At 34.8% G+C, this 15,628-nt stretch overlaps 1 protein-coding gene across 7 annotated transcripts in view; it reads right to left on the bottom strand.

Annotated features, from left to right (window-relative positions):
• Positions 1-248: 248 nt before the first annotated feature.
• Positions 249-15,628, bottom strand: part of LOC138701437 (oocyte zinc finger protein XlCOF6.1-like) — a 42,436-nt gene continuing 27,056 nt past the window's right edge. For 3 of the 7 annotated variants that reach the window (XR_011332569.1, XM_069828318.1, XM_069828319.1), the window contains one exon: positions 249-2,926. Coding sequence is in view for 6 of the 7 variants with exons in the window: in XM_069828318.1 (XP_069684419.1) it covers positions 2,917-2,926 (10 nt within the window). In the remaining variant the exon portion in view is untranslated. Of the gene's footprint in view, positions 2,927-4,151; positions 5,226-15,628 lie in introns of those variants that run through there. The other 4 variants (XM_069828317.1, XM_069828315.1, XM_069828316.1 and 1 more) reach the window with 2 other exon arrangements.

Below are 15,628 nucleotides of genomic sequence, written 5' to 3'. Positions count from 1 at the left end.
GCAAAACATCTGGATGCATTACCTTATCTGTTAGAATTGGGGCAGAACATAGGTTTAGAAGTTACACAGATACTATCAGCTCTTCAGTTGAGTTTTTTCGCGAAGTCAGTGGCTGTTTTGAATTGTTACTGACAAGTGATCCTCTTATGGAGATCACAGATCAAAAGAATGTATTTTAATTTTATACGCAAAAAATAATTAATACGTTAACTTAGTATTAATTTGATTGACACTTTTACTAAGTAGTGTGTAAATAGGTACCAAATTTTTTATTGATGGCATATTTAACAGCTTGTACATTACAAGTAAACCTGTATCAACTTTTAATTTTTGTATCCACACATTAATCAGATATTGAATATTATACGGTGTAAAATTTAGCTGCTACCTCCTATAACTATAGACATCATTTTCATTTTTAGGTGATGCTGTAGGAATTTGATGGCAAGCACTTTTCGAAGTCTGGATGGAGGAATTCAACAGTTCTTGAACATATGATATACAGTTTATCCTATATGAAATACATTGATGAATCCATATAGAATGAACTTGAAAGTAGTAAAACATATTGTTACCAACTATGAAAAAAGTAGAAGGCTAGTCACTGTATAGAAGCAAAATCTCTATCTAAACATTCACAATAGTTATCAAGTACTAATTATTTCCAATATCGTCACTGGATGGTCTTAGACGACCAAGACTTTCTACGGAAAGTTTGGAAGGATGGCCCAGAATCAATTTTAAAGAAGGAAGCTGTAAGACTAAGAAAAGAAGGGTTGAGGATGTTCTGGCACCATTTCGCATGAGTAATTAACGTTCACTTCAGAAATTAGTGTATGATCCCAGTGTCGAAGAGCTGCTGCAGAAATAGCTAAGCAAATATCAATTTTCTCTCCAAAGAGGGCTACAAAGCTAAAAAAATTTTTTTTTTCCTCAGGCAGAACCTCTAATCTTCCTAAGATTCTAACAGAGGAACAAGCATCGAATTTGAACATTGATGCCCAACTCACAAAATTTCAGTATTTGCTTATCTGTAAACAGGTCAAAGCTCAGATATATTTTCTCCATATAATATTACAGTTGATGCTAACAAAGATAGTTATCCCGAACATTATTCATTTTTACAAGAGAAATGTCAGTAGAGGTAAATCTATAGGCTCCATTAGATCATACAGTGATAAGACTGGTTCATCAGCAAAGGGAAATATGTTACATGGAAGAGAAGTTATTGTGTAAATGCACCCATACACAATCATAATCAGATTTTTGTATACAAAAAAATATATGCTACATGTACTACTTATGTAAAGTTACATGAAAATATGTTAGATAGGAGAGGAGTTATTAATTTTGTCTAAATACACACCCTATAAAAGTGTAGGTCCTCTTTAACAATCATAATCATATTTTATATACAGTAAATATATGCTACATGTAATTAATGTGTAAAATTTCATGAAATGTTACATATGACATTGTCTGAAGTTTCATGAAAATATGTTACATAGAAGAGAAGTTATTAGTTTTGTCCAGCTAGATTTGCATTCTGGACCACTGTGCATCGCTGTTATTTCCGGCATGTCTCCTCTTTGTTTACATCTTAAGCTGGCCATGTTGTTGCACATTCTATATCTACTTGCCACCGAATAGGGCAGTATATTGATAAACATCTGTTTACTATATGTGGCAGCAATGGAAGTGCATATTGTCAACAGCGGCCAATGACAAGACGTGCACGTTTAAATGTAGCCAAGCTGCAATGTGATTGGCTGTCAGAAATAACAGCGACACGGAGCACAAAGGAATATTACTAGTGGGAGGATAAGTTTTCTGTCATGGCCGTTGGAAGAGAAGAGAAGAAAGATGACTTGAAGACTATGTGGATAAACACAATGCTCGCTAGTTTGTCCTGGCGGCAGCTAATGTGTCTATGTCTGCTGTTCATCCATGCACTGTAACTATTGTCTGCCGAAGTGGGCCCGACCTGGGCCGGGATCGAACCCGCAACCTCGAGCACAGAAGGCCAGTGCTATATCGACTATGCTATCCAGGCTGACTGGGCCAATGATTGTTGTAGACTTACTATATTTACTATCATTTTTACATTTTTTGAGCAGTTGCTCACAGTTTTCATATATTATTTACAAGTCCAGCCTTCTATTTACTAATCTTGCCTATGATTTGTAACAAATATATATATATATATATATATATATATATATATATATACACACTACAAAACACAAAACTATACCTTAGATCAAAACAATTTTCAAGCATGTCTGACAAAAACAACTCAAGGAATAATATCATCTCCTGAATAAAGCGAAAAACTATTGAAGATAGGGCTGCCACACTACTGAAGAGTAAAGTTATATAAAAGAAACAACCTAAATTAGATTGAGAATGCGGTAAATATGAAACAAATGAGATTGGAAAATGAAGTGGGCTAACAACGTTTTAAAAATGGCATCATTAAATGTCGTAGCATTGAGTTAGGACTTAAATTTTATTTGTAATATATTCTCTATAGTCAAAAGATTACTTTAAGCGAAAAAAATGTGAATTTTAGTCAAATTACAGTAGTCTCTTCCCTTACTTTTTATTTTTCATTAAACTGTCTACTTCTAATTCGTACTTTTGTTTTGTGAATAATATTCTTAATGCACATAATTCTTTTTCATTTTCTTGTGCAATTCTTGCTGTCTCAGTCTCTATTTCTGATTTTTCCAAATTTTCCAATGCTATTTGATATCTCACTTCTGTCTCCTTTTTCCTAATCTCATACAGCTCGTGCTCTGTTTCTGTCATAAGGTTCATCTTATTTAGCTGAGCTTGAAGCTCCGTATTTATGCTGCTTGCCGAGCTGTCAACAGTTTGATTCTTTTGCAGGACACAAGTGAGGTAGCAATAGTTTCACAAGAACCTGCAACAAAAAATTATATGCAGCAATAAATTTATATATGGACATGATAAATGTGAATGATAATGGTTTATATTAATAATGATGATGATAATAGACCATCTAAAATTAAATTTATGAGGAAAGCTGCAAAATAGGCGTAAAATTGGTCAGACTATAAGAGAAATGAATTAAAGTCGCCCCTATTTTAGATAAAATGCAGGAATAAAAAATTGATTGATTAGCACATGTACAAGAGATGCCATGAGAACGTCTCTCAAAAAAAGTGAAACATTAGTCTAGAACTCTAGAGGAATAATGCAATAAGGAAAAATATTGAATTAATTCAAATGTGTAGTTACTTTACGGTAGAAATGCAGTATCGTCATTTGTCCTGCATCTAAACATAACTACCCCCTCTCAGGTAAGCGTACTAACAACAGTGTTACTTATTTCACGGAATATGTAGTTTTAATTTTTATGTAACAGGTGTACTCTTTTCGCACAGTTTCTATTTTCTTGTCATTTCTTGAAGAGCTTCGCTTTTATCCTTCCTTACAGAGAGTAACTGAGATTTGCTAAATAAAATAAGGTATTCCCTTAAAATATTTGCAAAATGTTATCAATAGAAGAGAATCCATTATTAAAATTTATAGAAGCCGAACACAAACAAAACTAAAGTCGCCAACAGCACTTGAAAATCCATAAACAGTTGAATATCACAGAGCGTAAATGACACGAGTAGAAACTCACATTTAAGTGATCAAGAAATCTGTGAACATGAGTAGGCCTATATATTCACGTGAGGTAGAATGTTTTTATTCCTACGAAAATGAATATGTTCTAGAGACTATACATGTAATCACAAAAAGTGCATATATTCGTGAGTACAAACACTGAGAAAATACTTCAGTTTTATTCTTACTAGTCACTATCTCGAATTCTTTTCATGTCGAAGGCCAGTTGAGCAGTGTACAGAATATGATTGTCACTTTCCAAGTAATGTTAACATGAATATAATTCAGATGTCACGTCTGTATTAGGCCTACTTCGCTGGTTGGGCAATCCATAAGTTTGTTAGAGTATCCAAGAACAATGCATCCTATAATCGAAAATGTACTAGAACCACAACATATTTTTAAATTTTACATGTAACACATGGCTAACAAATTTCGTAGTATATGAAACACTTCATGTAACTTCAATATCACTAAAATACCCCTACCAGAAAAAATGCTAATTTTACAGAAACCTAAGAACATACTGAACATAACACACAATATTAAATTTGCTAGGCCAGGATCGACTAATTTTCATTTTCTTTGAATTTTTTCGCTGTTTATCTTCCTTACTCCCATTTGTAATATATAGTACATTAAGTTTCAAAAGAAAACCTGTTTTTTTATATATAATTTGTATTTATTATTTTTGACAGATACACTTGAATACACAATGTACCTCATCCCTGGTTCGGTCTATAGAAACATTTTTAACGTTTATTATATTTAAAAAAAGCTTTTAGTTTCTGTGTTCACGAATGTGTTTCTTTAAATGTCCCTTAAATGGGAAACACTTTCCGCAGAAATCACATTTGAATGACTTCTCGCATGTTTGTGTGCCTGCATGTCTTTTCAAATGTTCCAATTGCGAGAAGAGCTTTCCACAGGAATCACATTTGAATGGCTTCTCGCCAGTGTGTAGGCGTGCATGCTTTTTAAGATTCCCCGGTTGGGTGAAGCACTTCGCACAAATTCCGCATTTGAATGGTCTAATGCCTGTATGTGTCAGTGTATGCTTTTTTAGATTTCCCGGTTCCGTGAAACTCTTTGCACACACTTCGCATTTGAATGGCCTCTCGCCTGTGTGCAGGCGAGCATGCCTTTTAAGGTGTTCTGATTGCGAGAACAACTTTCCACACGCATCGCACTTGAATGGCTTCTCGCCAATGTGTAGGCGAGTATGTCTTGTAAGATGTCCCGATAGCTTGAAACATTTGCCGCAGACATTGCATTGTAATATCTTCTTACGTGTGTGAATTCGCAGATGATGTTTCAGAGACTGCGAAGTTTCAAAATTCTCATCGCAAATATTACACCTGATAGCACTGCAAATTGAATCAATAACTCTGTGGCTGAAAGACTGTGTTTTCAGTTTTTCTTCTCCTGCGAAAAGATCGTCGTATACATGGTAGTCAACAGAAGCTTCACATCCTAGTTTCTTGGTATAAACAAAATTTTTGGAATTCTGATCCATGGCCACATGTTCTTCTGGTGCACTGATTTCGCATTCTAATGATGAACTAATCTCAGGATTAACTGCAGTGCTGCAATGAAAATTAACTATCACGCTAAATAATAGTCTTGGTGTTAAAATCACAATGATTAATTAGCATTCATATGAATATAAACTAGTCCAATGAATCACATTTAAAAACACACTTCGCTATGAGAAAAAAAATTAGGTTTGTAATATTCTTTAGCATAATACAGTAGAACTTGGTTATAACGACATCCAAGGGACCTTATACAGTATGCTGTTATAAACAAGTGTCGTAGTAACCGAGATTCACATTATCAATCTAGTGAGGTGGAAAATGAAAAATAACAAATTTAATTAGACTTATTTTAGATTTATGTATTGACTTTTAAGCCTACAATGAAGAAAATAAAATACACGTAGGCCTATAATTATAAATACAGTATTCTGTATTAAAACAGTTTGTTCAGTACTCACCAAACTACTTTACTTAGAAGTGATGTAATCAGTCATTTTACTCTGTTGTCTTCTACTTTCCCAATACACACTTTCTAGGGCTAAATTATGTTCTATGTTCATAATTTCAGTTGCAATTTCACTGCTCCCTTCCCTAGCTTCATAGAACACATTCATAATTCTAATGACTTCTAAAGCATCACTCACTTCTTTTAGTGGCCATACTGCGTTAAAATGCGTGCACTTAGTGAAAACTTCCTGTCGAAACTGATCTAATACCGCATGAATTCAGGAAGGTTACAATGGGGTGGAGAATCCGCCTGCATTCCAGAGGTCTATGACAGAAGGAGACTGTAAAGAATTTGTCAGGGTCAGATTTCAACAAAATATTTCTTAAAATACTTTGATTCTTAGAAAATCTTATTCCAAACTGAGGTTTAAAGTGACGTAATATGCGAGGTAGACGCATATGCGTTTGTCGTATTAAGCAAGGTAGGAAAGCATATGTCTTATGGGGAATTAGTTGGGACCACAGAATATTTGACGTTATAGGCGAGGTGTCGCACAAAACGAGGTTGCTATAACCAAGTTCTACTGTACCTCCCAAATAACTCAAAGACCCGCCTGTGATGCATACTAGGCTTGACTGAGACTACAATTACAGAAACTATTGAAATTAACATGCTTTTCGCAATCTGCAATGAGGATGCTAGATTTTTATGAAATAAATAATAGAAGATGACTCTACATGGCTCTAAAAACACACAGAGAAGAGAACTGAGAGGAGGGCAGTTGTATTACATGAGAGAGATTATATACCAACATACAATTGAGATCCGGAATCCAAGAGGGGCCCAACTCCATTTTATATCGAAATCGAGTTAGATACATGATTGCATTGATTTCGTTACTGGGCATCTGTAGGCCTATACCAAAAATGAGGCCCAACTCCAACATTTAACCATGCTAAAGTGATGTGAAATATCTATCGGAACCAAAGAGAGACCCAACTCCAGGCACTTGGGCCTCTCTTGTACTCCATTAGGCAGTTGCGGCATTTTGTCACTAGATGACAGCAGGACCGTTCTACATCAGTTTTTTGAAAATGGCTTTGGCTTCAGCTTCAGATAACGAATCATCTGCTGATGGCATAAGCTAAATTAGAATAAAAAAAACATGACAATGCTTGGACTCAAAATAAAAGAAAGAAATACAGATCTGCAGGAGAGGAGTATATTAATACTAAAGGCACGCCAGTTCCAGCTCGTCAAACTGGTCAACATTGCAGAAAAGTTTGCAGAAACAAGAACAGGTCATGTTAACATTGAAAACATAAAGTGTGAAGTAACATACAGGTTTTATACTAACTATTTCAGATCTAACTTTAACTATGCTTTTGGGAGACCAATGTCTGATGTTTGTAGCATTTGTCATAAACATGCAGCAAAGATTTACTCAGAAAAAAATAAGGCTATGAGAGATTCACTAAAAACACAACTAAAAGTACACAAAAAGAAAGAAAGTATGATTTATGATAAGTTAAAGAAATGTGAAGCAGAAGGTAGGAAAAACCCTGATACTGAAATGTTATGTTCTGATTTCATGCAAAACAATCCATACCCACATCTCCCTATTGGGCAGATGTTTTATTTGAGGCAGTTGTAGCTACTTAACTTTTCTGTTTACAGTGGAAAGTTAGGTAAATCAACTATGTTTATGTGGCCTGAAACAGAGGCTAAAAGGGGGGCAAATGAGGTAGTAAGCTGCCTGAATGAATATATTAATGCAAAAGTAGATGCAGAGGTTAAAAAACTTGACATATTTATTGATGGAGCTCCAGGACAATATAAGATTCATTGCATGGTTGCATTTTTTTCTACACTGATCAAAATGAATCACTTTGAAAAGATTGTACATTACTTTCCCATCAAAGGGCACAGTTTCTTGCCCTGTAATAGACATTTTGGTGTGATTGAGAAGATGAGAAGAAAAGAGGAGGAAATTCAGCATTATATGGAATGGGTAGACCTTGTTCGTAAAAAGTTTGATAATACAGTAATGTCAGGGCAAGAATTTCGGAATTACAAGAATCACTTCCTTCAGTATTTCAAAAAGACAGCAACAAAAAATGGAGAAAAATCCAAAATAATATCTGAATATAAAGTTTTTACCTACAGTAAAACTCATGAGAATGAGATTGCAGTTTCACGAACAATGTCAAATATTGTGTTTGATTACTTCAGATTAATTAAGCCAAATTCTAAGCCGGATCTTCCCAATGTACCTTTGTACACAAAACCCTGTCCAGTGAAGGCTGCCAAAATTCGAGACTTAAACACAATAAAAAATCATCTAAAACAGGACGTAGTCTCTTATATAGAATCACTGCAGTCAGCAGAAAAGTTGTCTGATGCTGAGAGCGATTAAGACGTTAATGTGTATTGTGTAACAAATAAAACTACTGTATTGTAAATCAAAGTGATTACTTGTCATTTACATTATTGTTTGTAACTACACCACTCAATATGGCTGCAAACTTGTATGTAAAGGCTCCGGAATCCAAGAGGGGCCCAATATTTAATCACTTTGAAAATTTATTTCTCATGCAAAATATTAGAAGCTTGTCGCCATGGTTATGAAAAGATGATGTACTTACGAGGAAAAAAATATAGTTAGTCAGAGGTATTTTGTAGCAACAGCAAATATTTTTTCAATTTCCCAAAAGTTTAATGTAATGGACTTGGGCCCCTCTTGTGAGTTTTTGAACAGAGAAATGCAATTTTATGTCGCTAATAATATTGTTTAGTTTTCATTTCTGTCAAAATTGATAAGAAAATATCTGATTGGTTGGAAATTTTTACTGGTGTCAAACAAGGATGTCCTCTCTCACCCCTCTTATTCAATATTTATATGAACGCAATAGTACGGAAATTCAAATACTCAAGACATGGTTGTATAACTATAAGTCAAAATTTGTGTCTGAACGTACTGACCTTTGCAGATGATTTGGTTTTGCTGCCATTTTAGAAGATGATTTACAACGATCAGTCTATAGTTTAAAATTAAGAGCTGATAAATATTGAAAGGAAATATCCATGAAAAAAAAAACAACAAAATTATGGCATTCTGCGGCAAAGAATCAGTACAAAACAAGATTGTATAAATACTAACATTTTAAAAGGGGTTAATGAATAAATACATACATACAATTCAATTATGTTGGTTTCAAGCTTTCCTTTCTTCCTCATCTAGATATCACGAAAAATTTTATGCTCAACCATGCCGAAATGTAGTAATTATACACCTGGTAGTAGTCCTTTAATGCATGTCATTAAATTACACCTATTCATTAAAGTTCAGGTTTTCGATTATTCTCGGATATGCAATCGAAAGACGAGGGAAACGTTACAGAAGCTGGAAATCCAATACTGTCGCAGAAGGTTGCGTTCTGTTACTATAATAATTAGCATTAATTGTAAATAATATTCAAATAAATTCAATCTCGTTTTTCAATTCTAAATCAATTTCTAGGTTATACATTCTCTGCATTACATCAAGGTCAATGACATTATTGTTCCTCGGAAAAAATCAATACTTTCACGTCTGCGCACATCTCACAATTCACGATCTGTGAACAAGGTCACTTCCGATCTTCTGTCAGATACAAATAAAATGAATACTTCTGAATAATTTCAAGTTAGAAATATGACCGAGCATAAAAACTCGTATGAAACTTGCCTATAATGGTAATTACGACGCTCGTATGAAAATTATGAAACTCGCTTGTGCTCGTTTCATAAACAAACATACTTGCGTCTTAATTACTATCATTATAGGCTCATTGCATAATGTACTATTTAAATTCAATAAACCTGCAGGCATTATCAACAGTATAATGAAACCTTCTTTAGTCCAGAAACATACAAGATGATTTGCAACGATCAGTCTATAGTTTAAAATTAATAGCTGATAAATATTGAATGGAAATATCCATGAAAAAAAAAAACAAAAAAACAAAAATTATGGCATTTTGTGGCAAAGAATCAGTACAAAGCAGGATTGTATAAATCCTAACATTTTAAAAAGGGTTAATGAATAAATACATACATACAATTCAATTATCTTGGTTTCAATCTTTCCTTTCTTCCTCATCTAGATATCAGAAAAAATGTTTAAATTCAATAAACCTCCAGGCATTATAAACAGTATAATAAAATCTTCTTCAGTCCAGAAACATACCCGCACTTGTCTGTACAAGACCTTAGCAAAACCTGTCCTCTGTTACAGCAGCTAAGCTTGGACATTAAGAAAAAACGATGAAAATAGAATTACTGCCAGTGAAATGAAGACATCCTACAAGAACTGGGAATGGAACCTGTACTGCAGTATATTCATCAATATCAGGACAAAAGGCTTCACTATATCAAGCATATGCCTAGAACAAGGATTCCTCGAGCGATCTTGAAATAAAAATCAACAGAGAAAAGATCATTGGGTCGCCCTGTGAAGAGATGACAGGAAAACTTTTGTAGACCGGAACAGTCCTTGTAGGACTATCACCTGTTAGGAAGATGATGATGATGATTATTGTTGTTTAGTCAACTGTCCGAAGACAGGTTTGAATATCGTGATAACAGACATCACTTATGAGGCAACGAAGCCAGGAGATAATTGGATAGAGTGGACAGTTCCTTTCTCCCTCCATTGCATACATCGCTGACTGTAAGATTTTACATTAATAAGGACTCGTGTCACTATTTAAACGTAACAAAAATAGCATTATGTGAGACTAATTTACATAATGTGATGTTAAAGACAAATTAAATCTCCTTTTAACGTTCCAGCTTTTAAGAAATGATTTCAAAGTCCAGGCATAACCATCATAAAAGCCTGTAATCGGGCGTGGGTTCGATTCCCAGTTGGGCTGATTACCTGGTTGGGTTTTTTCCGAGGTTTTCCCCAACCGTAAGGTGAATGCCAGGTAATATATGGCGAATCCTTGGCCACATCTCGCTATCACCAATCTCATCGACGCTAAATAACCTTGTAGTTGATACAGCATCGTTAAATAACCAACTAAAAAAAGAATCATCATAAAAACAATTTAATTAATTTAACAACTCTTCTTTAAGGAGTCCACACCTGTGGAGTAACGGTCAGCGCTTCTGGCCGCGAAACCAGGTGGCCCGGGTTCGAATCCCGGTCGGGGCAAGTTACCTGGTTGAGGTTTTTTCCGGGGTTTTCCCTCAACCCAATACGAGCAAATGCTGGGTAACTTTGGGTGCTGGACCCCGGACTCATTTCACCGGCATTATCACCTTCATATCATTCAGACGCTAAATAACCTGAGATGTTGATACAGCGTCGTAAAATAACCCAATAAAAAAAATTCTTTAAGGACAGTACCGCTTTTTAAGGAAATAAATGAAATGGTTTTACGAATGTATAACCCCTTTTAGCAAAACTCTGAACCTATTCCAAATGTTTGTGGTTTGATTTCTGTGCAAGGTATTGTTACACTAGTGTGGCATTAGTAGAATATACATCAATATCCAAAGATATCAAATTAAGCCACTGCAAACAAATATAATGAATTTATTGTCTAATGAGTTACAGACTTCATTATCTAGTGATAATTTGGAAAAATTAAAACTGCATTACAGAATACTTTATTTAAAAAATAATTAATTTCCAAGTTATGAAAGACTTATGTTATAAAACTAATAGATCCAAAATAAGATTCTGCACTACACATTACTGCAGACAATTTTCTCGATATCACCCTCAGTCAGAAGAGACATAATATGTCTAACCCAATAGGCAGAGACTACGACAAGGCCACATGTATAACCCTTGTCCACTCAGAGAATAATATGTTCGTGTGCATTAGCTCTCATCTGGTCTCAGTGTATAAACTTACATATATGTAGAGACAGAGAGTAGCATTCACTGTTCCTTTGCTGCATGACTTTAATAAGGAAAATCCAGGGAAGGCTCCAGGCATAGGAATGATACAGTTGTGATGGGAGTTAATAATAATCATAATAAACAACTAGAAGAAAAAGAATGAATAAAACACACAAAAGCATCCATCATAAAGGCGGACATGGCAAAAATGGACAGTTGAGATAGAAGGCAATGAATGTGTGATAATGGCTGTGATTATGTAGCAGGCATTTTGTATGCAATGTTGGCAATGTGTGGTTGAAATAAAGACCAAAAATGAGAGAGAATGAAAGAGAGATATGCAATGAAAGAATAAATGTAAGAAAGAAGAAGAAAAGCATAAAAGCCACCACTTTATACCACCATCAGTTAACACAATGGGATCCAGCTGCACACGTAAATTTCTGTCAGTGAACTTTAAAACAGAAAGTGTACAAGAACAATCCACATACTCTTGAAGCCCTGGAGAACGAAATCAGACGAGTGATATCTGATACTTCAGAGGTGGAGATACGAGTGTTTTGGAATTTTTTAACACTATGCAACATTTGTATCGAGAACACTGGACATCATTTTCAACAACTTTGATGAAAGGTAAGATCTACATCAGTTTTCAACTTCATTCATTCATTGGGTAACTGTTAACTAATAATTTAGGCCTAGTGTAATGAAACTGAATGCTTGCCCACATTGCTACAGCTTACTGGTGTGTCAGGCAATGGATTGCAGGCAATTTGTTCCCCAATGTCCCTTGCATAGTGCGATAACTTTTCACTGCCTCGCTCTGTATTATCATATTATATTTCGGTTTTTAAATGAATAATTATTTTTATATTATAATTTTATATTTATTTATATTCTTATGGCAGAATAAGGAAATTTCGTTTTTTTTTTTGTTTGTTTTCCTCTATTAAAAAAAAAAGCATACATACTCTAAGTGGCAAGGAAAAAATGATTCTAAAAACCATGAATCAATAAGAAATAAATACACAATTAAGTGAATGAGCAAATAAATAAATAAACCCAATGTTTGCAATATATATTTCAAAATCATCATCATCTTCCTAACAGGTGATAGTCCTAGAAGGAATGTTCTGGTCTACAAAAGTTTTCCTGCTATCTCTTCACAGGGCGACCCAGTGATTTTTTCCCTGTTGGTCTGTAGTTCAAGATTGCTTGAGGAATCCTTGTTTTAGGCATACGCTTGACATGGTGAAGCCAGTTGTCTTGATATTGATGAATATACTGCAGTACAGGTTCTTTCCCAATTCTTGTAATTTGTCTTCATTTCTTTTATATATCATATAATGTATTCTCTTGTTCGGTGCATCAACTTCATTTCACTGGCAGTAATTCTATTTTCATCGCTTTTTTATAAGGTCCAAGCTTAGCTGCTGTAACAAAGGCTAAGATCTTGTACAGACGAATGTGGGTATGTTTCTGGACTAAAGAAGGTTTCATTATACTGTTGATAATGCCTGCAGATTTACTGAATTTAAAAATAATTTATATAACTCACTATAATTAACACAGTCCTCCTGACTCACCTAATTTTTCATTATGTACACTCCTATTAGCTACTGTAAGAGGCAGAAGTTGCAGGAAATTGCAATAATGATATGAAAATAAAAGTAATAGAGATATACATAGAATTTTTTTATATTTCAGAATAACAAGGGTCAAAATATTGAAAGGAAATATTTTACCCGTAACAATCCTGGGTTTCCTAATAAGTAGGCAAAGAATCCCCACCTTCCTGGTGTTAACAATACCATCTCTGATTTATATGTGTCATTTGAATGCTATGTCATGTCGAATTAGCACAAACTTTGCAGCATTTGTGGTCATTCAACATGATTTCAGTACAAGAATAAGCTGTTGCAGAAGAGAATTTCAGTAAATGGATCAAAAGGCCTTGTGTTTCCTTACAATTTACTTCATACATATTTTTCAGAAAGTTTGCAATGCTTCTTATCGAAAAGTAAATATGATTCTTGCTGTAGTAGTCATCTTCCCCTCTTTCTTCAATAGTGTCTGTACTTTTATCATGAGGAATATATAGAATTACATATTAGGTACTGAAACCCTGCGCGAATCTTCTCCATTTTCATCACATACGATGTTTGAGATGCACAGCAATGCAAAGAATCATAGCAGGATATGTACTGAGTAATAAAATACATGTCTCTCTAAAATAAGTCCCACTGTCAGTAATTTATAGCACACAGTCTGGCGAACAATTGATGATCAATCAGGTGACATGTGCAAGCATAATTCATCTGGTTTTGTCTTATTTTAATTGAAGGGCCAAGAGCCATAGTGAGCCAAGCCATTTTCAGAGTTTTGAAGCGCATCCCATCTGTTGATTGCCTCTGTGTCAGGTACTCAACAGATAGTGTTATTTGGTCCAAATCCCTCACATTATGAAATAATTAAACCTTTTTGGCCGGATTTAAATGTCTCTGCCACTCTCCGCCTGGTCCATTTAAATTCCACTCACCTGTGCAAATTGAACTACTATTTTACGCTGCTTGATTGTCTTCTGTAACTTTCGTAAAAGTGAAGAAACTTAGATATATGTGGTTAAAATATTATATGAAAGGTTCACGCATTCGTCTTGCTGAATATTAACTATCTACTATATTTGTTTTTGACTGTACGGGCTTGCCTTTATGGTCTGTTATGAATGTGAAGCCATGTGCTTGTTTGGGTTCGTCAGATAATAGACTCAAGGCTCATGAATGTAATATGAAATTAAAGATGTGAAGAGCAATTTAAGTCGAGATATAACATGTAAACACCGAACGTCGTAATCTTTTGTTTATATTTCGCTGTCTTTATGAGACAACACTTCCTTCTGAGCTGGCAGTGGTCAAGTTCGAAGATCTATATTTAGCACTGTAATAGTAAGATAACTGTGAAAGACAAACACATGAGATCTGTAGCCACAATGAACACATGGTTAGAGGATGAGTATATATGGATATCAGTGGCAGATTGTTATAAATAGAAGAACATAATTCAGAAAATGTAATACTTTACTCAGTTTACTGGAACTTCCATGCTAAAATATTGGCGTATTTTTTCTACATGTACCTTTGCTAGATATTCTACATTCACATTTCAAATAAATATAACAACTATCGATACTGCTTCTCTGTATGATAAATGGCGAAACACTTGTTGGGATGAAGTGCTGGCTTCCTCTCACACGTTTCTTTCCTACCACCTTTTACTTTCCTGTTCGAACAAACTGCACATTCCTTAGTAACCTTCCTTTCGTGTGGCCGGATCAAGTGTAATTTTCCATTCAGACGATCTTCTGTATTATTGGTACTTGGTCTCCCACGTTTTCAAGACATTTTGTTTCTCACATTCCCCACTAATCCTTCAACGACCTTCTTACGAAACTCCAGGTGAGACAAAGCAAGAAGATTTTTTGACTTTTGGTTCAAGTTGTACAGGTGAAAACTGTTCACAAGGGAAATCTCCAGAATCCAGAAGTATAATTTTCGCCAGCATTACAAACTTTTTTTTTTGCAGGAAACCGTAACTTGAACAGTAGTAGTAGTCTGCTCTGTCGATTCCTCCCATTTTTTAAGTATAGTCTATAACAGCAACCAGTTTCTGAAAAACCTCCACCTCCTTCGCAGTTTTTCTCGAGACTTCACTTGTGTCTGGATTATGCCATGTACTTAGAATAGTAACAACTCTCTTGTCTTTCCACGATAATGTCAGATATTTATCTTCCTTCTTGCAGGCTACAACTTCATGTTTCTTTATTTACAGTGCTTTCTTCTTCATTTGTTCCGGCAAGCCTTTCCTATTCTGCATTATTGTACCAGTCAAATGAACGTGTGCTTGTAACAGTTCCCGAGCAAGGTCCAAGTTTGTGTAAAATCTGTCTGTGTACAGGTGGTATCCTTTCTCATTCGTTATACTCTGTACTTTGTTTATAAGTTGAAGAACTATTCTGCTGGTGAATGTCAGTTCTGGATAAATCAAACTTTTTGTAGTTTATAAATTTATTTTAAATTTTCTCAATCATATGATTTATCATTTTTTTTG

This window comes from Periplaneta americana, chromosome 6 (genome assembly GCF_040183065.1).
Source record: "Periplaneta americana isolate PAMFEO1 chromosome 6, P.americana_PAMFEO1_priV1, whole genome shotgun sequence".
Taxonomy (NCBI): Eukaryota; Metazoa; Arthropoda; class Insecta; order Blattodea; family Blattidae; genus Periplaneta; species Periplaneta americana.
This window is presented reverse-complemented; position numbering and strand designations above follow the sequence as displayed.